The sequence below is a fragment of the Lonchura striata genome, chromosome 2 (genome assembly GCF_050655825.1).
Source record: "Lonchura striata isolate lonStrDom1 chromosome 2, ASM5065582v1, whole genome shotgun sequence".
In the NCBI taxonomy this organism is placed as follows: domain Eukaryota; kingdom Metazoa; phylum Chordata; class Aves; order Passeriformes; family Estrildidae; genus Lonchura; species Lonchura striata.
Genome location: NC_140704.1, coordinates 115911587 through 115932249, shown reverse-complemented (window position 1 = coordinate 115932249; position 20663 = coordinate 115911587). Strand labels below are relative to the sequence as shown.

At 38.2% G+C, this 20663-nt stretch overlaps 1 protein-coding gene and 1 long non-coding RNA gene across 5 annotated transcripts; one reads left to right on the top strand and one right to left on the bottom strand.

Moving 5' to 3' along the window:
- Nucleotides 1-2013: 2013 nt before the first annotated feature.
- Nucleotides 2014-5448, bottom strand: PPDPFL (pancreatic progenitor cell differentiation and proliferation factor like). 2 transcript variants are annotated; one of them, XM_085573799.1, is made up of 4 exons: nt 5067-5448; nt 4220-4309; nt 4044-4143; nt 2014-3600 (listed from the first exon to the last, which is right to left on the bottom strand). In XM_085573799.1, the coding sequence occupies exons 1-4, from the start codon at nt 5305-5307 to the stop codon at nt 3588-3590; spliced, it is 444 nt and encodes a 147-aa protein (XP_085429925.1). In that variant the 5' UTR covers nt 5308-5448; the 3' UTR covers nt 2014-3587. The 2 variants fall into 2 exon arrangements, with proteins under 2 accessions (XP_085429925.1, XP_021392245.3); XM_021536570.4 differs by having other exon boundaries at nt 2311-3600; nt 5253-5448.
- A 72-nt stretch (nt 5449-5520) lies between these two features.
- On the top strand, nt 5521-15352 carry LOC110473758 (uncharacterized). Of its 3 annotated transcripts, none has more exons than XR_014953407.1 (4): nt 5521-5739; nt 6851-7045; nt 10502-10592; nt 11636-15352. It is a non-coding gene; the product is annotated as an uncharacterized LOC110473758 (long non-coding RNA). The 3 variants fall into 3 exon arrangements; XR_014953406.1 differs by having other exon boundaries at nt 5521-5751; XR_014953405.1 differs by having other exon boundaries at nt 5521-5924.
- Nucleotides 15353-20663: the final 5311 nt, after the last annotated feature.

Below are 20663 nucleotides of genomic sequence, written 5' to 3'. Positions count from 1 at the left end.
CCTCTATCAATGAAGAGTCAGCCAGGGCAATGAACGTGGTCATGGTCAAAATTTTCAGTCAGCAGCTGTATGTGCAATAACCCGAGAAATGTTTTGCAAACAATATTAATCCTGGTAGAAATGTCTGAGTAAACCCTGCTTGGGTTTTCCTTCATAGAAGAGTTGAGAAGTGATAATAACAGAGAGCCTTCTTTCAAGAAGAAAAAATGAACTATTATTTAAGATAATGAAAAAAAAATGAAAAGGGAGTTGCAACTATTTTCAAGCATCAGGATGTTGAAATATCACAAAGAGAATTAACCCTAACCAAAAAATTACAAGGATATTACTGGCTCCTAAAAACTCAAAATTAGTTTAATTTGCTGTTAGTTTTTTCTCTTCATTCTTACCTTGAAAACCTGTTGTATGTATCTTCATCCATTTATCATTCTTGCTTTCATAGAAAAAGCAAATATATATTAAAAAAATCCCATTTCACTGCAATAGCTACAGACTGTAGAGTTAATCCTCACTATTGTCCATCCACAATATGCAGTATTGCTTACCTCACAAGAAAACTCTAGAAAAATAGTGTAGAAATTTACACTATTTCTTCCAAATAAAAACTGGGGAAAAAAATTCATTATTACAAATTTCTCTCTCTAAACGTGCAGAACAGGCAGATGTCATGCTTCTTGAACCAAAACAAATGGTACAAGAATTTTCTTCTATTTTAACTTTCAAATGGGATAGTACCAGGAGCAGGACACTATGACTTAAATTTCCTTTTAGGAAAGGAATGCAAGTCTGTTATTAAGTATCATTGCTATACATGTGCTTAAGGTAAAGAAAAAGAAAAATCTTTCTCAAGGCCAGCTCTCCACTCCTAATGTGGTTATGATAGTTGGATCTTACTTGGTATTTATATGCTGGCACAATTCTTGTGTCTAGTACTTATTTTTTTCCAGATGGATTACAATATATAGATTAATTTAAAATAGATCTCTACTCTACTTATAGACATTAGAACAGCAAAAAGCTAAAAAGGGTTTCTTTTCTATTACAATTAATCATTGATCAAACATTTGTACATCTTGCCCAGAATGGCATATGAAATCATACTGTTTTTCTATTTTCCTTATTCTAAATGACATTTATACTATACAATATAGCTTCCCCTTCCTATTTATCTCAGCATCTCTTTAGATCAATTAAATTTTGGCTTTCCCCTCCTCTCAAAGATGCATTGAATTAGCATTTAAATCAATAAAACTAACATTTCCCTATTAATGAGACATAAAAAAACCTGCAGCCCTTTGTTTGTAAGCACTTTCATGTCCCTTTTACCTATATCCTCTGAGTTTGTTATAGCAACATTAGATACTAAATTCATGGAGCCAGCCCATTGCATACTTTGAAGAACTGGCACAAATCACTCTGAGTTGGCAGGGGTGCTGCCCAAATGCTGAGCCAATCACAGTAGAAGAGGATGTGGATGGCATGAGAACACTTCTCTAGAGCGGAGATTTCTATCACATTGATGCCATTACAAAAACAAGTTGTTCATAGGGCCTAAGCAGATGAAAGTAAACAACATGCAGCCTTCCTTCCCTCACCACTCCCTGAAAAATAATTGTGTTTTGGTTCAAGAGGTGTTTTGTGGGTTTTGAGAGCTTACCAGCTCTTTAAACCTGTTCTGTAACCCAAGTTTTGGCTCTGCAAGGACAGAAGCAGTTTAAGCTCAATGAGTAACATGGAAACTTGTCGCTTCTTTTCCACAGTGTTTCCTGAATCTGGTATTTCAGATGTATAAAATAATAGGGCTACAGTATCTCTTTCTTCTGTGATTTCAAGCATCTTCAAAGAGAGTCAGTCACCTTCTTGCAACTATGATGTTGTCTTTCTCTCTTCCTTTACAACATGTTTCTTTAGAAAAAGGTGTAGGGGCTTTTTCCTAGCTTGCGCTCCTTTTCCAAGTCACATCAGAACTTGAAGTGACTAAAGGAAGAATGTGAAGCACATAAAACATAGACATTTTAGGGGGTGTTAAATTTTTCAAATACTTTCTTTTAAACAAGAAAAATAAATACATGTTCAAAAAAGAAAACCCAAAACCACACAGCAACTCCACCATAGGCAACATGGAACACCGGTTTGTTTTTGGAGGCTAAAAATAAGTCAGACAAAATACTGGTTAAATCTTTATTGATAAAAAAAAAAAAAAACTTTGTATAAAAAAAAGGTCATTCTGTACACTTAGAGAACAAAGATGAAACTATACAATAGCAGTAAAGTAAGACACAAGTCAAATTAAAGACCCTTGAAATCATGTTTTCAGAATTGTGGTCTTTTGTCATCTGCCATGCATTTATTGCCTCCACCAAGACTGTAAACTCCCTGAAGCAACCACTTCATACACTTTGGAGTTATGCATAACCATGAGAACCATTAGACTATAATAAAAAGATGCTGCCTACATTAATGTTTGCCACTGTTAGATCATCCAGTGATGAGTACATCAAAAAGTTGCATAGATATTTGTCACAAATGTTATCATTCAGCCAAATATTTGTTATTTTCCACAATCCTTGATGCATTTCAGTCATACCCAGTAGACTAAATAAGCATTATACTAATTAGTTTCATTTAGCCTTCAGCATTGCAATGTTATAGTGCCTTTCAAGAGCATGACAAAGGTACTCTTGGATAACAACAATAAAGTGATTACTTTGAGGGGAATCCTTTTCCAGATCTAGCCCTCATAACTAATCTGACAGACATAAGAATATTGATAGAATTGGTCACAAGTAGATCTTTAAGCCACAACAAAGCTGGCAGAAGAAATCTAAAACAAACTAGAAGTATCAGCTCTGATTAAAGTTGTTCTTCTCCTTGGAAGAGGTCAGTTTCCATTAGGACTACTGTTTTTTAATGCATCTCCTCTATTCTGTCTTCAAATACCAGCATACATAGGTAGGAATGAAAGTGGCACCTGGATATTTGAAGCTAGGATCTATGCAATCTGTCTGATCAAAGAAACCAAACTGATTATTGTTTGTTCATATAATTGGGCATTCTAAAAGCAAAGCTATTGACAAGCGTTCTTGTATAGCTCCACCCTGTAATTAGTACACAAATACTGGATAAAAGACATGTGCCACACAGCAGTCCTATTATAGATTATAGATCTGAATCTTGTTTACATTGGTGTGACTGCCTATAGAGCTGGTATCTTAAAGGCAACTTAACTGAATCCCTATTGCAAAGTCATTAAATACATATCTTCCTCCTAAACCTATGATGTCTTATTTTTTCTGTCACCTTTCTCTAATTATTCAAGTAAGTCATCAGGATGCTTATTCCTGTAAAATTTCATTAGAGAGACATCACAAATTATGGCAAATCTGGAAAGAATACAGTAGGCCATGGATATGCCCATTAAGCAATATAATTTTAGGTATTGAAAAATATTTTGAAAATACAATTTCCCACTCTCCTAAAGGTTTTGTTTTCTTCTTGCAGCTGAACCCAAACATTAGGAAGATCCCTCTTGGAAAAACAAGTCTGTACATAGCATCTCAGTCAGAAAAGCCATTATGCTGTCCTTTTCAACTGTTGGTGCTGCAGAAATATATATAAAAAGAAGATAAATAGAATTTTCACTGTATTTATATCTAAGATAAATATCAAAGATATTTATTTATTTCCCTAAGTATTTTTGAATGCATTCATATCAGCTTTTTAATACAAAGTAAAATGGCCTAACTGTATAAATGGTTGTGCAAGTTCTATACATAGATGATTAAATAAACATCACCATACGTGTGAAACTAATAGGCACTGCCACCTGCATAATATGAAGGAGCATATGAGTTCATTTGTTAAAATGAAAATGTGGAAAGGTTATATAGCATTAAATTTGATGTATATTCTACTTAAATCATCAAAACAGAATTGCACCTTACCAGATGGTTTTAGCTGATTATGACTTGTTTACTAACACTGTTACCGAAAGGAAAGCAGAGCAAGTAAGTTATCCCCATCATTTTAAAACCAAGACTCACCTGCTTGCTGAGAGTGTTTTTCTGCCAACAGTTGGTGCAGAGGGTTCACTGTGGAAGAAGCTTTTTATCCACCAATATTTTTCAATTAACTCTGGTAACCCTGACAAAGGAGAAAAGCCCACAACATTAGATACTGGATGAAAAACTGAAAAGTGTTTCAAAGAAGGGAACAATACCATGCAATGCTTTGTCCTGGTCTGTGATGTTCACAGCATCCAAACAGCAGGAGAAGCTGGAAGAAACGCTGGGTTCCAAGTTCAGTCTTGCTGTACGTGGAAAACAGAGACACACATAATGAAAAAAAATGCTTTGAGAGGGTGCACTCTTTATATATCAGGAGTTTTTCAGACATGCTGCTACCTCAGGGGAAACAATTTCACTGAGCTACATAGTAACTGTTCTACTACAGTTTTCATAAGAACTTTTATATCAGTTTCTCTCTCACTCTACTCACACTTCCCTTAAAAACATACTTTGATTTGTATGCATAACTTCCTCAGAAATCACTGACAAGGCTTAAGATCATGGCCACACTGCTGTCAAATAAATACATCCTTGAACATTTAAGTCCACAACAACCCAATTGTCATGCTTTCCCTTGTGACACAACTAAATACTTCAGTCACATTAGTGTCCATCGTGGACCTAGGAATCCTAATACATCATGTGTACTCTCAAAGAAGTGATTATTTCACATATTTAGAAACAAAAAAAAATGTGAATTTATTTGTACTGTGTCTAAATTTGCAAAGTAAATAGGAAGCAAATAGGAAGTACAGGTAAAAACCTAGACTTGCTAGGCTAGCACTTTTTCTAGGTCATGTTTTATAATTAAATATACACACATATATATGTATAATACACTAATAAATAATTCTAAATAGAATAATTTTTAAAGGTAGATTAATAACCAGAAGAAGATGGTCATTAAAACTAAGGTTCTTTGATATTAAAAACTCTCCAAGAAATTAAAAGCTATTTAGGCAAAGACAACTCTTTGCCGCCAGCTCATCCAGACATCACCTGAAACATTTTCCGACACTTTTCCTGAGTGCCAACAACCCGGCCCCCACTTTCTCGGGAGAGCCTCGGGGGTCTCAGCATCCCTCCTCCAGAGGCTCTCCCCAGGCAGAGAGAAAGGAAGAAGGGGAGAGGGTGGGGTGTGTGTCTGGGGACAGCCGGCAGCTCCCGGCCCCGCCGAGCACTCACTCCTGTAGTACCGGTTCCTGGCCAGGAGGCAGCCGGCGGAGGGGACGGAGGCCATGGCAGCGACTCGACGGGGACTCCGGCTTTCTCCGGGAGGAGCCTGCGGGGAAAGGACGCGCTGTGCCGGGGAAGGGCTCGCCCGGGGCGGGCAGCGGAGGCGCAGCTCCGTCCGGAGGCAGCGCCGGGGCCGCCCCGCGGCGAGCGCCGCCGGGGCCGCGCCCTTTATGGGACCGCCGGGGCGGCGGCGCAGGCGGGAGGGAGCGGGGCACGGGGGGGGACGGAGCCCTCGGCCGCGCCGCCCTGCAGCCGCCCGGGCCGGCCCGGGACAGGCCCTGGCGGCTCCCGCGTCCCCGCACCGGGCCCATGGTCCCTGCTCCTGCCTGGATAGCATCCAAGCGCCGCGCCGGAGCGCCTCGGGCGGGACTCGGAGATGCTGCGTTAACTGTGCTCTTCCCTGCGGGGAATGGGAACAGCGGGGCCAAGCGGACAGGTGCCTGTTTGGGTAAAGATTTTTGTTCAGAAACGCGAACGTGGCTATGCATACACACTAATTTCTTTAGTGAAGCCAAAGGAATTACCTCCACACTCACACTAATGAGTAAAATCTCCGATCGCGTAGTCTTGTTAAAATTAGAAGTCCAAGATAGATGACAAAACTACTTTAACTTTCCCAAGGTAAATGCACAGTTCCTTTTCATTGTTCTAACCATATTGCATGGCAAAACTAGTTCAACAGTGTGTGTCCTCACCTTTCAGAATTGTCAACAGAAAAATTAACAAACAGCTTTGGCTATTTGGTTTGCTCCTGCTCCACGACAAAGCTTTTTGTCTTTTTTTTCCCTAGCAGGAGATGTGGGTAAGAACACAGAAGTGAAGTGTGTGTGATACCATGTTACTGTCACATCTGCTGAATAGTGCATTCTATCTCAAATGGCAAGGACATAGCTCATAATAGCTCTTAATATAAGAGTATAAACCACTGCAGGGAAACCTCTAAAATAATACCTACACATCATTTGTAACAGGCAAGAAGAGTGTATTTTCATAGACCTTTTTACTGATATGCTGTCAGAGGCTTGACAATGTGGTGGTCTCTCCTGGGCAAAGATTGAAGGCTCATCACTGAGAAATCTGCAAGATAGACACAGGAAATTCTTTGCAGATGAGTTCATACCAAGCTCTAGCACCAGTTACCCCATACATTTATCCTGCTATGTAAAAAAGCACTGTAAGAGTAGTAGTACTCACTGTTGCAGCTTCCTGTTCATGGATACCTAAATGTATTAGCTTGTTAATACTATTAGCTATTAGTTCAGTGTATCAGTCACCTTGTTTCCTGCCTTAGTAATCAATTTTCATTTTTAGTCTTGTTCTGTTTGAGGACAATCAATTTCTGCAACACCTCGTTTGTTTTTGTCACCATAAATACCCTCACACTGTTAAATTGTCAGACCCATTCCTGAAGGAACGGAAGCTTCTTCCCAAAGAGCCATAGGAAATGGTCTTCTTGGGCTGGGACGGTGGGCATTTGTACTGATAGCACTGTGTCCTACACAGAGATAATAAAATTATCATATATTGTATCTGGTTTTGTCTTTCAGCTTTAAAATCCTGTTTAAATACACTCATTGGTTTGTCAAGGACATGATCAGAAAAGATTTTTAGGTTCTAACATGCCCATGGTATAGGCTTTGTATTCCACAAGGAAAAAGACATAAGTATCTCTGTTGGAGACATCACAAACATCCACCCATTGCAGAGCTATGCCAAAATACTCAGGAGATGGGGAACACCAGGTCTGTAAATCTTTCAATTGCTTCACTGCTGCATGTGTATAATTTGCCTTTATCTTTTAGTATACATGGTCATTTACCACTTTTGTTTTGGAGCCTGTTTAATGCACTGGAATAGAAAGGGCTTATTTAATGAGAAATTTTCCACTATTCCTCTAACTCCATCTGTCATTATGTCCTATCTATTGTATTTTCTCCTAGTAAGAATAGAGAATCCTCTGAATATAGAACTACAGGTTTCCCCAGTATTTTTTCTTGCATGGTCATTCTGGCAGACTGTTTCTAAAATACTGGCACAATTATTTTGAAGTACAAAACCAAGGTTATTTTTGATACAGAACCAAGGCATGCTATTTTCTTTAGCTAACAAGAGAGAATTCTGAGATCGGAAAGAGCCAAGATAAAATTACCCAAAAATCTTATATGTCTCATATGAGAGCAGTTTAGGACTTTATTTTTTTATAACTACTTCATGCCATACTTGATTTGTCACTTGTACATGACACTTATAGCTTTCGTTTACTTCAGATCCAGATTTAAGTACTCAGTGTTTTAATAAATCAGATTTTCAATCAGATATTGAAGAACTTGGTTAGTGGCCACCTATGATAAAGTAACTCGCATAGTATCAATTACAAACTCAGGGGCAAGGTTACAATTTAACTTTCAAGAAAGCATTCAATTGCCTTAACCACTGACCCGTTATTTTCTCCCTGGAAGCCTTGGTTGTGTCACTACTCAAATTCTGTCATGAATATGGAAGCAGTCCTATTAAATATATGTTATAGTCTCTTGAATATAATAAACTCAGGTCATATCCATGCTTTATTCAAAAAAGGGGAAGGGGCCTATGAAATAAATACTACATAATCCCCAATTTTGTAAAAACACATGTACAAAAGGTACATTTCCAACCCCTTGAATGACTAATACTGTGACCTTAACAACAGTGTTAATATAACATTTGTGTGTGCATAACTATTAAATAGGCACAGTACTTAATTACTTGTGATCCCATTAAATGTGGATACTTATCAGAAAGTAACTTGAAATTAAAAATTATATCAATATGACATTAAATGGATCAATCTCCCACTGTATTGTGTCAGAATTACCTGATATAACCCTTTATTGTACATTAAAAGTGAAAGGTCACTGTCACAAAAAGAAAACAAAACAGACTACATTGAGTTACACTTTGAAGCTGACCTGTTAATTATTCACTAAAAAGAGATTATCTAATAAACTCAGCTACTCTTTCACTTCTTGGAACATCTGTGAGCCTGGTGCCAATCTTTCTGGGGGCTTGTTTTGGGTATTTTCTTCCATGCACTTTTATGACAATTTTTTTTACTTTTCCTTGCCACTTAACCTTCTGTAAAAAGTACTGTGGCACTGTAATTCTACAATGTTGCTTCCGAGCTGTGTTCTTTATATGATTATATGGGTGCTCTGACAATGTTTAGAGAGACATGTACAATTTGAGTGAAAGCACCTTTCCAAATGCATCTGATGAAGGGTACCATTTTGGAACATAAGGTTGAATATTCTCTCCCTACAAGGCTCTGGAAAAGTAGATTTTGCACCTTTTCATAAATCACAGAAGTACAGAATAGTCTGAGTTTAAAAGCAGCTAGAAGGATTATCAAGTCCAGCTCTTAAGTGAATTGCACATACAGGGATCCAGACACAACCTTGGCATTATTAGTACCATGCTCTAACCAACTGAGCTAATCTGAAAATTAATCTTATTATCCATCCACAACAAACATTTAATTCCAATTTTTTACAGAAAATATAAATCACTCTTTTTTTAAGTGAAGTGTGTATCAGTTTGACCATATGGCTCTCCATGAGAAGACCAAAATTCCCTGAGTAGTATTTTGTAATGGATGTATTAACATTTTTAGAGAACTTTCAGAAACATTTTCTTCATGGATATGTTAATAACTCTAATTATTCACTATTTATCTCACCAATATTTTTTTGCATACCTATTTGTCAAATTTTGAAAGAGGCTTGCATTAAAGAAATTTCATAGTTCCACTATGTGAAGTAAAAAAACTTTGCCTTGCAAAATTTACTTATCAAAACCTGTTTAGTTTGTTAGCTGCTTCCAAGAACCAGTCCATCGCTTACCTTTTTTCATTCATTTGTTTTACTCTTCAAATATTCCTCCAAGTCAAACAGCTCATCAGGAATGCAGGGTCATCTATCAAAAACAAGAGGAGTTGAGGTATTGATGGCAGAGTGAGAATTATATAAATGGCAGAGTGAGAGGTGGCAGGGAAGTGGAAATTCCTATTGTATGTAGCCTGCAAAAGATACATGAGGCTATAGAGCTGCTGGGGAGAACCTGAGCACAGAAGGGACAAGAAAAAGTTTGCTTCACCACTACAGTGTGTGACAACACTGTAAAATCATCACCTCTGTAGTAATGACCACTCCCAGTAATGAACTGATTGTTTGCTGGCAGCTGAGGCACTTTCTTTCATTGTTTTTATTTTTAATATTACTACAAATGTGAATATAAACTTGGAAAAAAACAAAATGAAATAACACATTTGATGAAGAGAAAAGGATTTCTCGTTCCTGACCAGTCAAGATATTGGATGAGATAACACTGAGAGCAAAGGGTAACTCCTGATCTCTAGAGTGTATAGAGTTCACCTCTGAATGATGCACATTGCCAGAAATGTTAGTAAAAGCAGGGAAAACACATACTTTTACATACAAACTGCATGGCAAAAACACTCAGAAAGACTTTCTAAATTGTTAGTACCTCTTTGTGCCTTTACTGTTAAGTGACAATTTTCAAAGGCTAAAATAAACAAACTTTTCTTTATTCAGTCCAATTCATATCCAATGCAGCACTACACTCTCCAAAAACAAAGACATTTTAGCATTTGTAATTTTAATTTTATCTTAGCACTTAACTGAATCCCATTTTTCTTTGGATCCATATGCAACAAGCTGCACAATCTTCTTCCAGCAAACTACATCTTTTACATCATTCTCAGAAGGAGTATGATTACTCAGATTTTCTGTTACTTTGTTTCTCAAGTATTCTGAAGAAAAATTCTTAAGCTCCCAGTGTCACCAAATATAGGGATTATAAATTGTATTCCTACAAAATAGAATATGTAATTGTTTGGAATGTAAATGAATAAAGAAAAATTGAAACTTAGGAATGTTTATATTCCTTCTTAATATGTCCCTGGAAATGTATTGATCTACAGAGATGGAAAAGTTGTCTGGTTAGTCAATTTCACACCCATTACCTAGATGCAGGGACAAATGGCATATTTTAATATTCTTGTCCATTTTGGTTAAAACAAACATTTTATTTAATAGCATCCACTTTTTCACATTGCTGTAAAGATTACTGTTCATTTTGATATACACCCACAGACTCTTCTCTCATTCACTTCTGTACCTGCTTTCTCTCTGTCCTTGCAGGTAGAATGGACTCAGGCTCACCAGTTTGGACACAATCTGTTACCTCTGCAAAGGCATCCTAGAAGGTTGTAGTAGCCCATCATGCCTCACAGTGAGTAGACACTATTCCTCAGCACTGAGACATGCTGGCATCTTCATTTCTTGACTAGTTGTTCTGTCACCAGCCAGATGCTCAGAATGGAGCAGCATGAGGTGCAAAAGGAATCAGGGAACTTGTGAATAAGAAGAACATATTCATAATTTTGCAGCTAGAAAATTTCCCATTAACCTAGCAGCAGAACTGGCCCAGGACATTACAGAGCAGAACTGTTCCAAAATTAAGAAGCCAAGGTGTACTTGTACAGTTGTGTTAGAGCAAACTGTACATCCTGAAGGTGTGGCAGACTTGCATCTACATGGTGGCATTGTGACAGCAACACCTGAAGAAACATGAAAGCCTTAATTCACTCACAAATCCCTCCAGCCTGCAGAGGACAAAGGCTGGCTGTGTAAAACTTAGCAAAAAACTACATCAGGTCAGATCCTCGGTTCATTATGTTTGTTGTTTCCTTTTCTTAAAATTTAACCAGTTTATCTCAGAAGTGCAAACACCATTAGGATTGATCAGGGATTCTGCCATTTTTTCTAGACTCTCACACATTTAATTTCATCTGAAATCATAGTTTAAATATGTTTAGTACCATTCTTTGGCCCTGAAGGCAACTGTTACAAAATGGCCAACAGTCACAGTGTTTTATACTGCAAAATAAGATGTTTACAACCACAGTGATGAAGAATTCTCTCTTGCTTGTGTTAAAACCCAAGCTGCTTGGCAGTTTTTTGGGGAAAAGCAAGGGAAAGCCCTAAGCCATTCCAGGACATTTCTAATTATCTTAATAGAATGGACAGTCATGTTCTGTCTCCTGTCAAGGTTCCCTGGCATTAATTCAAGGGTTAGTTAATTTAATATGACGTCACCGGTGCCTAGTGTAAGATCCAGAGTCCAATAAGCTGGCAGAAAAATGCCTTTGCTAGGCATCCATTTGAAAACCTACCATGTTTAACATTTGGGTGTAGATAGCTAATTAGGGTCTAGTTATTGCATTTCTTTAGAACTCGATGGATCTAATGCAGTGGCTGTTTCCATCTCCACAGATGCTGCTGGCAGGAAATCTTTCTCTGAGACTTCTGCAAAGCTGCCTCCACACACACAGTGCCAAATCTTTTAGCACAGCAAGGGCTAGAACACAGTCCCATTCACACAACCAGAGAGGCCCTTCTGCCTTAAATATGCAACATACCAGCAATAAAAAAAGAAGAACAGGCACTGCCAATCTCTTTTTCCGTGACTATTAGGAGCCAAAAAAAAAAAAAAAAAAAAAAAAAAAAAAAAAAAAAAAACAGGAGAGAAAATAGCCAGACATGCAACTTCTTTGGGAGACCATTCTTCCCAGTCTCAGTCCTAACTGACACCATTGCTGATCCTCTAAGCATGATATACTGACACTGCACTTCAATTTGCCTTATGAAAAAGGACAGCTAGCCAAGCTGAGCACTTCACAAGATAAAAGTGTCCAGCATCCCAGCAGAACTTGCTCCATATATTAACTCATCTCACCAGCAATGGAGGCATAATTGGCAGCATTTCCTGGAGCTGAGGAAAGAAGTGGTTCTTCATCCCATCAAACTAAGGTGGATGGAAGTGGTTATTCTGTGTCAGGATATACTGTTTACATGCCACAAGGCTTGGGAATCTAAGGTCATTTTCACTGCTACTGAACCACTAGAAGTACAGGTTTGAAACAGTATTAATAAAGTCCAAGAAACAGAGAAGAGGTTGAAATGAAATGAAATGAAATGAAATGAAATGAAATGAAATGAAATGAAACTAAACTAAATATGTCAAGGGGTCCTTTAATCCTCCTAATCTATAGGATGTATTTTGCCAAGGCAGTAGCAAGAAGACATAAACAAACCATTCTCACCACAGAGTTACGTTGATTATGTCAAAGAGATATTAATTTACTCTAAATAAGACCAATTCAGTCGTGCTGTTCCAATCTTCTGCCTCTTCTGGCACGATTGGCACTGACAAGTGTTTGTCTACTTCCTGTGATGCTGAATCCTATCAAAATTGATGAGGAATCAGAGGAATTACCATTGATGTTCTGCTGATGGCAGAGGGGGGAATCTCCTTCAGGTAAATGGGAATCTGACCACACTGGTGATGCTACAGGTACCTCTCCTTAGAGTGACTAGACTCAACTCTGAATACAGCTGCTAGACACAAAACCCCTAGTTCCTTGACTTTCACTGTTCTTATAGTTTAAATAGTTCCAATACTTTCAGAATTTTAGTCAATTTTTTTTCTGACAAATGAGAACTGAGGACTACATGCAGCCTTGCAATTTCAGGAACACAAGTATACTTGTAGTATGATTTTATTGGCTAGATTCATAGTAGGTTTTCCTAGCAAATGCCAATATAGAAAACCCAAACTTTGACAAGGGTCTAAAGATTTGAGTTGATAATGCAGTCAAGTTTTATACAGTTTAATGAAGTTTTCACATTTTTTTCATTTGGTCAGTGTTCTGTCTGCTTTTTATCACTAGATCTCTTGTCAAGTGTTGAGTTTATCTACTTTCTGATTTACCAGTGAAAATAGTGATAGGCACTTTTTAATTTATCTTCATCCTTCTGAAGTACAGCAATTTTAAAATAGTTTTACAAGGGTCAGTCTCAGGTATATGAGGAGTCTGATCAGACAGGAAGTGCATAGTCCATTTTCCTCACCCTGCTTAAATGCATTTTTTTCCTCCCCTTTGCTTACATTGCAGTAAAGTGCAATTTTCTCAAGTGAATTCAAGTCAAACAGATCCTTTATGCATTTTGAATACAAAGTATTTCACACTCTGAATGCAAGTTGACTTTTGGCAGAATACTGAAATTAGCTAATCGAAAGGTACACTAAATAATTATGTATGTGATCAGAGGTTATGATTACTGCTAATTTGTTCCCTCCATTCCTCCTCCTGTTTCCTATCATGGATCTGTGACAATGCAATCTAGTGCCTTAGAGGAATTTTGTTGAGAAAAGCAAGTTATAGAAGACTGCAAAATTAGAGATCACCAAAACTGCTTGTATATCAAAGCTACAAAAGGTATTGTAGAACACATCAAGCTTTATAATGAAACAGAGCAAGAAGGTGAAACAGTTACTCCAATAAAACTGTAAACACTTAGTTGATGGTTAATAATTTAAAATGTTCTAGAAGATATGATACAGGACATGTGTCCATGTGTCTATCTTTTGCAAGAGTAAAAGGAGCTGTGAGAAGTGCTGGAATAATTTCACATATCACTGTCAGAACAAATGCAGAGAATAGATTGTTTGAACTCAGCAAGAGAATCTTGAAATATCTAGGGCTGGTTTATGCAAATCTGAAAATGTCACCTCCATTTGGTTCATCTCATTTACCTTCAATTAGACTTTCCAGCAACTTAGAACCTCCATATCAGTCAAGAGAGAAGAGCTTATAGTTGGCTACAAGTGTTCATATTCACTCCTTTGCCTTGGAGAAAAGAAACTGCTGTCATCAATTTAAGGTGGTTATCAATCCTGCAACCACAGTCTTAGACTGTAATCCCTTTTTAATGCAACAGCTGCTGCTACCCTGAGACAACTGCTGCCACATGATATTTGACCAACCCACTTTAGGCTCTTTCAGGACTGCCAAAAAGGTACTGGCCTGAAGTTTGAGAAATAATTGTTGAAAAGAACAGTTTTCCATTCTACCTAGAGTTTTCTTATAGTCACCTTTGGGAAAAAGTAGTTCTGTGTGCCTGAAAAAACTTTGGTATTGGAGCTGGGTCATGCACAGCAAGGTTAAAGTCAGGCAAGCTGCCAGAACAAAGTCGTTTTGCTCAGCATTGGCTTCAACTCTCACACATCTGCTCTGTAATTCACCAGCTTGGTGCTGTCAGCCTTTGGAAGGACCTGGGCCTGAACAGAATACAAGACAGCTATTTCTAAATACTTCTGAGGATCTGGGATAGGGTATGTTTTGGTTTAACAGCAGAGCTCTATCCCTGTGATTTCATCTGGGTGACCCAGGGATGCCAAACACCTGAAGTTATTTTCGTGAATATTATTGGAGAGATTCATTCTCAAAACTCCACCTTTTTTTAAATTTTATTCCAGAAAATCTTGAAACCTTTCTATAATGGATTTTTTTCTCCTAACTAGCTTGTTAAACAAAATATTCATAAATAAGTGCAGCTCAGATTCAATTGTTTAAATCTTAAGCATATTCTTTTATGCACAATTTACAAGATTCAGAATTTCAGGCACATGTGGACAAGACACTACCGCATTAATCAAAACAGGCACATAGAGCAGGGGCAGTTAGTCAGCAATAAATTAAAAGCCAACAAGAACAAGTCCTATCCTCAAACATTCACATTTTGCACATAATTACTGTGATTTTGTTTGTATATCACAGATAGAGTTTTCTATTTTTTGTCTGAAACTATACTACATAAAATAGAGGCATAAAATGGCATCTGAACCAAACAACATTTCTGAATAAAAAACCGGTGTTTCAGATACAATTCATTAACCTCATTTGTTTTAATTGTTACCGAGTCCTTTTCTATTATACCATAATGACTTCTTTAATTTGCCAGAAGTACAAAAAATGAGAAAATCAGAAAATCTTACTGCAAGATTTCAGTTTTCTCTACAAAATATAGTCACAAAATATTGTTCTAATAGAAATTTGCATTAAAGTGGGAGAGATTTTATGGTTTTGAAATTGATGGGAACTTTGATAGTTGTGTAATGGATAGTGTTTAGTAAATTTTAAAGCACTCTCTCCTTTTCCTTGACTCATTTATTTAGGGTTTCTCAAATGAATTGTTTAAACTCAAGCATTTAATCCAAATCAGCACTTCCATTTATGTCACAGATAAGTAAGCTTAGATATTAGGAGTAAATAGTGTAGTTTGGCCCTGTCACCCCCTCACTACAAACACTGGAGCTCAAAACCAGATTGAACTGGTGCAGGTGTCTGCCAAAGGAGCGGGGCTCACAAGAATCACCAGGGTGGCCCTGGCAGCACCTGGGAAGCTCAAGAGGGCCTGTGAAGCAGCTGTGTTACCAGACAGTGCACACCTCTCCCTGTGGTTTCCCTGCTGTAATATTCCAGGTAGTAAATGAAATCTGGCTCACCTTGTTCTTTGCACTGGCAGCAAGCTCAACTTGGAAAAGAGCATCTCTTGGCTGCTTTAGGGCTCCTAATTCCCCCTTCTGTAAATTTGCATCTTGCCAAAGGATCATTAAAGAAAATTTTCTCATTTTTGGTTTGTAAGAGGAAAAGGGAATATTCTAAATACATGCCCAAAAGGACTCACTTTTTTACTTTTTTTATTATTATTTTTTATTGAATGGAAGATCTGAAAGCAAGTATTTGAATCTTATAAATTCTGTAATAAAGTTTGGAAATACACCATTAGCACTGGCCTTTTATATATGCACATATCTGAGCTATGTCAAAAACTGACAAAGACAGATATTTACCTGTTCAGCTGTTCTTTCATGGACCTGCAGTGCTACAAGACAAGCAGGCAGAATTAACCCCTGTCAGCACCATTCCCTGGAGCACAGGATGGAGGCCCAGGCTGCAGCACCTTGTCTGTGTCTGCAGTTCCCTTAGTTTGCCACAGGCATGTTCCTGCTTTGCCAAGGATGAAGTCCTCAAGGCCATGACTGCAGTCATGCTAGCTCTTCTGTCTCCTTTGGAAGATGTTTCTTGCTCCTACACAGACCTACAGGACCTGTAAATCACTGCCTGCTGCTGCCTTACAGCATCTACGCTGTGATCACTCTATTACAGCAAGCTACCACTTGTGACATTGTCAAAGGACAACAGAGGTGGCAAAAAGCTCCAGGTATCTTCAGATTAAGAACACCAAAACCCATCTCCCCAGATGGTTTCTGGAGGCCATTCAGCTTCTGGATCTCCTTCACTGTGCTCTTCAAAAGTTGAGGCAACAGCAAATTAATGTCTGATTTTCCGATGCACTGAAAGCATGGCAGATGCACCATCTCAGTTTTGCCAAGTCTTAATAGCTCAAGATATACATCATGAGCCACTCCTGGTGCTAATTTTTGATTCTATCTCAGAAACTGCTCAGTGCTGGACAGGTATCACACCTGCTTCTCTTTCCATTTTCCAAGTCTAGGAGTATATTGGCATTTTTTATTGAAAGCCATTTCTGCCAGATTCCTTTAGATCCATGGCACAGCAGTCTGGTGTTAGTAAATCTGTTGTGGCTGTGGATGCAATGAAAGTCTGCAGGCCACCAGCAACTGCTATTTTCCTGTCTGGTGAAAGCCTACACCATCCTGGACATCTTTGCTGTATTCAGAGGGGATAGCACACTCAGCTGTGCTATGTAGGATGTGATGATGACATTTTTGCCTGAAAATGAGCATTACATACTCTGTTATCTTTATTTTTCTTGTTTTCAGGTATGCATACATTAAAAAAAAAAAAAGCCAAATAAAAGACAGTGTACCCATTTCTTTGACCAAATCTTCAGCTATAACACGTGACAATAGCATTTTTTCAACTTTTTTAATACAGTTTGACAGGGAAGACTATGAAAACAGTAGCTCATTATTTTATATTTATGAACCAAGCTGAGATTCTATAATATCCTGTCCTGATGTGATCGATTGTTGTACTCTTATTTCCAGCAACTTTTATCTGACTGCTGCTGGAAATTCTACCCATAGGTACTGATGCGTTGCCTTTGAATACAATCACATATTGTTGCCTGTTCTCTCTGTTTGATTTATTTTGGGTGATAAATGAACATCTTGAGGCAGTCATCAGACTTTAATTTGACTGAACAGATCGTAACTGAAAATCACAATTTTCCTAGAGCACTGTTGAAGAGCAGCCAGTCATTTCACATTACCCATACATTGTTGGCTGTTTATTGGTTCTCTGCAACATGCCCTAGAATCCTTGTTGCAGTATTTACAGTACTATTCACATATTTTATTTTACTATCAATGTTTTATAAGCTACCAGCAGCAGGAAAAAAAAATTTACTTAGAGAGCATGTGATACTGGGAAGAGTATAGAAATGCAACACAGTTGCCTATATGCATCCAAAAATACACTAACTTGCCTCACATACTATGAAGGCTAAAAATCCTTTATAGCTTTGTAACTTTTTGTTTTTGTTTTTGTTTTTTACTTCCTGAAAGCCTCTGCAGAGCCTCAGGTGCAAGAAACGCTATACTTTCCCTTGTAAGGCTTTTTTAACACAGCTTTCTATAGGTCATGTCCTGCTGTTGCATGTAAAACTGTTCTTGACAAAGTATTCATTTCTGATTTATAAGACTGGAAATCTCTTCCTCTCTTTCCTCTCCTCATTGCTGTCTTTGCTTTCCCTTTCCTTTTTTCAGCTTTACATTGAGTTTAAGTACTAGTAAATAAACTCATTCAAGCTTCTGTACAATATCAGCCACAGGATATTGTCCTCTGCTGAGCCCAGAGACTCCTCTCTGGCTGAATAATATCTTCCAGAAAATGCCTGATCTCATTTTGAAGGCAGCAAAAGAGGGAGACCCTGCCACTCCTTTGCCAGCTTGCCTGCATTTACCTGTAATCGGTTTTCCAATTTATAGACAATGGCATCCAGAATGTTACTTTTGGTCAGTGCTAATTAACACACTCTAGTAAAGCTGAAGGAAGCCTTTCTTCTTCTAGCAATCACATCAACTATAGCAGCAGCTGATTTTAACAGAATTTATTTACTTTAAAAGAGCAACATTTTCTGGCTGAGTTCTTGATACAACAGAATAAGCATGGTCAGCTTTCATGAGAAAAACTTTCAAGGGCCAGAATTTCTTAACTATTTTCCTAGGAACCCCATCAGAGTGTTCTTCCTCCTCTGTAAGCCCAGTAGTACCACTACAGGCTCTACACTGTAAGGACAACTGAGCTCCAGGATGGTTTGGATGAATGGAGACGAGAGATCTCTGAAGGCTGCTCTCAGGATACAAGGTTTATTAAGGATGGTGAAAGGTCTTGCTTGGAGCTGCCAGATGCAGCACGTGGCAAGGCCTGAGGGGATGGGGAGAGACAAGGGGTAGAGAGGATGCTCTAGGAGAGGGTGGAAGTTCTAAGAGGGGGGAAGATCCAAGAGAGGGAAAGTTCCAAGAGGGCGTCTGGCCCCTCGGAGACCCCTTATCAGGGGGCTTCAAGGTGGGCTGGAACAAGATTTGGCTAATGGGGTCACAGACACCTGGTGTTTCAGGGAAGGGTTACAGGTGTGGGATGAACCATTTATTTTGGGAGTTGAGATAGAGCAGTCCATTTGACTTTTGGACCTATCTGTAGGTAAGGACATTGTCCAATCAGTAGGGGGGATTGTTTTCATCCTGGCTGTGCTATTGTGAATCTTCTGCCAGGCAATTATATTTATCCATCCTTCCCAACACTACACTCTGAGAATTATGGGCTTCACCATTGACTTCTCTGCTGGGACAGGGCAGTAGGGCTCCACAGGGCACAGGAAAGAGCTTAGGCTGTACTTTTTTTCTGTACCTATAATGCTCAGCACAGCAAGGCATCTTTTGTGCCATTTGATTCATCTCATAAAGAATTCATGTGAACTTAGCACTTCTGTGTGGCAATCTCTCTGTACCACTGTAACTCCAAGTTAGCCTCTCTATTGGAAGTTTAAAACTTACATTGTCCTTACAAAAGTTTTGAACCCTCAAAACTACATATTTTGAAATTTAATCCTTTGTACCTACTTGGTAGTAGTTTTACTACTGTGAGATGAAAAGCAACTTGTACACAAGGTTGTAGTCCTCAAAAGCTGAAATCCCTTGCTAGGTCCACCCTATCACCTAGCTGATGCTTTAGATAATTTTTCGCTGAACTATTTATGCACCATTTTTTCTGATAACCATATTTGTTTTTGCTACAGATACAAGGCTGGCATTTTCTACCACTTTTGATAGGAAGCATGTTTTTATACCAATGTTTGGATTCCTTTAGTTATTGTCTTTGCAGCTCATTCAGAAGAGAGTCTTGGAAGAGGGTTTCACCTGTCAAAATCCATAAATTTCCTGCTAAATTAATTTAAAACCATACAAAGGATAGAAAAAACAATTGTATAAGCTGGTGCCACAAGCAGATAAATCTTAAGGGGAAAACATTTGTTGCCATGCCTTGCTTTGAAACCATCCTGGGGTGCTGTTGAGAAGTATTTTTCACTGCTCATGCTTTCTTAAGTCAGAAACAAAGTAAAAAATCATGGTGATGATAAAACTAGCTACAGACTCTGTGCTGAGCCTCTTTAAGGAAACAACTTTCAAAGACACGTGGAAGAAAATACCTGCTGAATTCATGTTGTAGCATACTTCTCTTGTGTCATTTGACCTATAGATCCTATTTATTCAGAGTCTCACTGCAATCCATTCTACTTTTTTCTTATGGAGTGACTGAAAATATATGATTGTAATTATGAGAAAATCTGTTGGAAGGTGAAAGGACTTACATTTAAAATAGCTTATAACTTCTTGTGTAAAATACTTTTATTTTGAGCAAAACCTCAAATGCTGGTTCTCTTGCATTAAGGACTGCTGCTGTCAGTCCCTGGCATCAATTCAGTTAGAGAGAGACTAAACTGGTGAGGAAGTTCAGAATATTGATCCATCTTTCAAAAATGTTTTCAAAACAACACCATGTGCTTTTCAGCTGTAACCTCTCCCACCTCTCTTCCCAGCACCAGGTGAATGAGATGAAGAACCAGAGCAAATATGTATTAGATTTTCTGTAAGCACAGCTTGCCAAGTTACACACTGCACTGCTCAAAGTTCCCTGGAATTCTGAGAAACAGGAAACAGCACTAACTTTACCCTGAAAATCCCAGGTGTTTTTGTTACCCTGAAACAAAGTTCTACTATCTGCCCAGCCTTCTATGAGTCATCTCTACATAGTGCTCTTTAAGGAAAACTTGACTAAAACACACTGTCCAGTGAATATCAAACTAATAATGAATACCTGTTCCATGAGCTATTGTAAATTCTTATGTAATTCACTGGCAGTGAAATTCTCTGCCCCATAAATTAAGCATGAGATGGGCTGACAGGCAC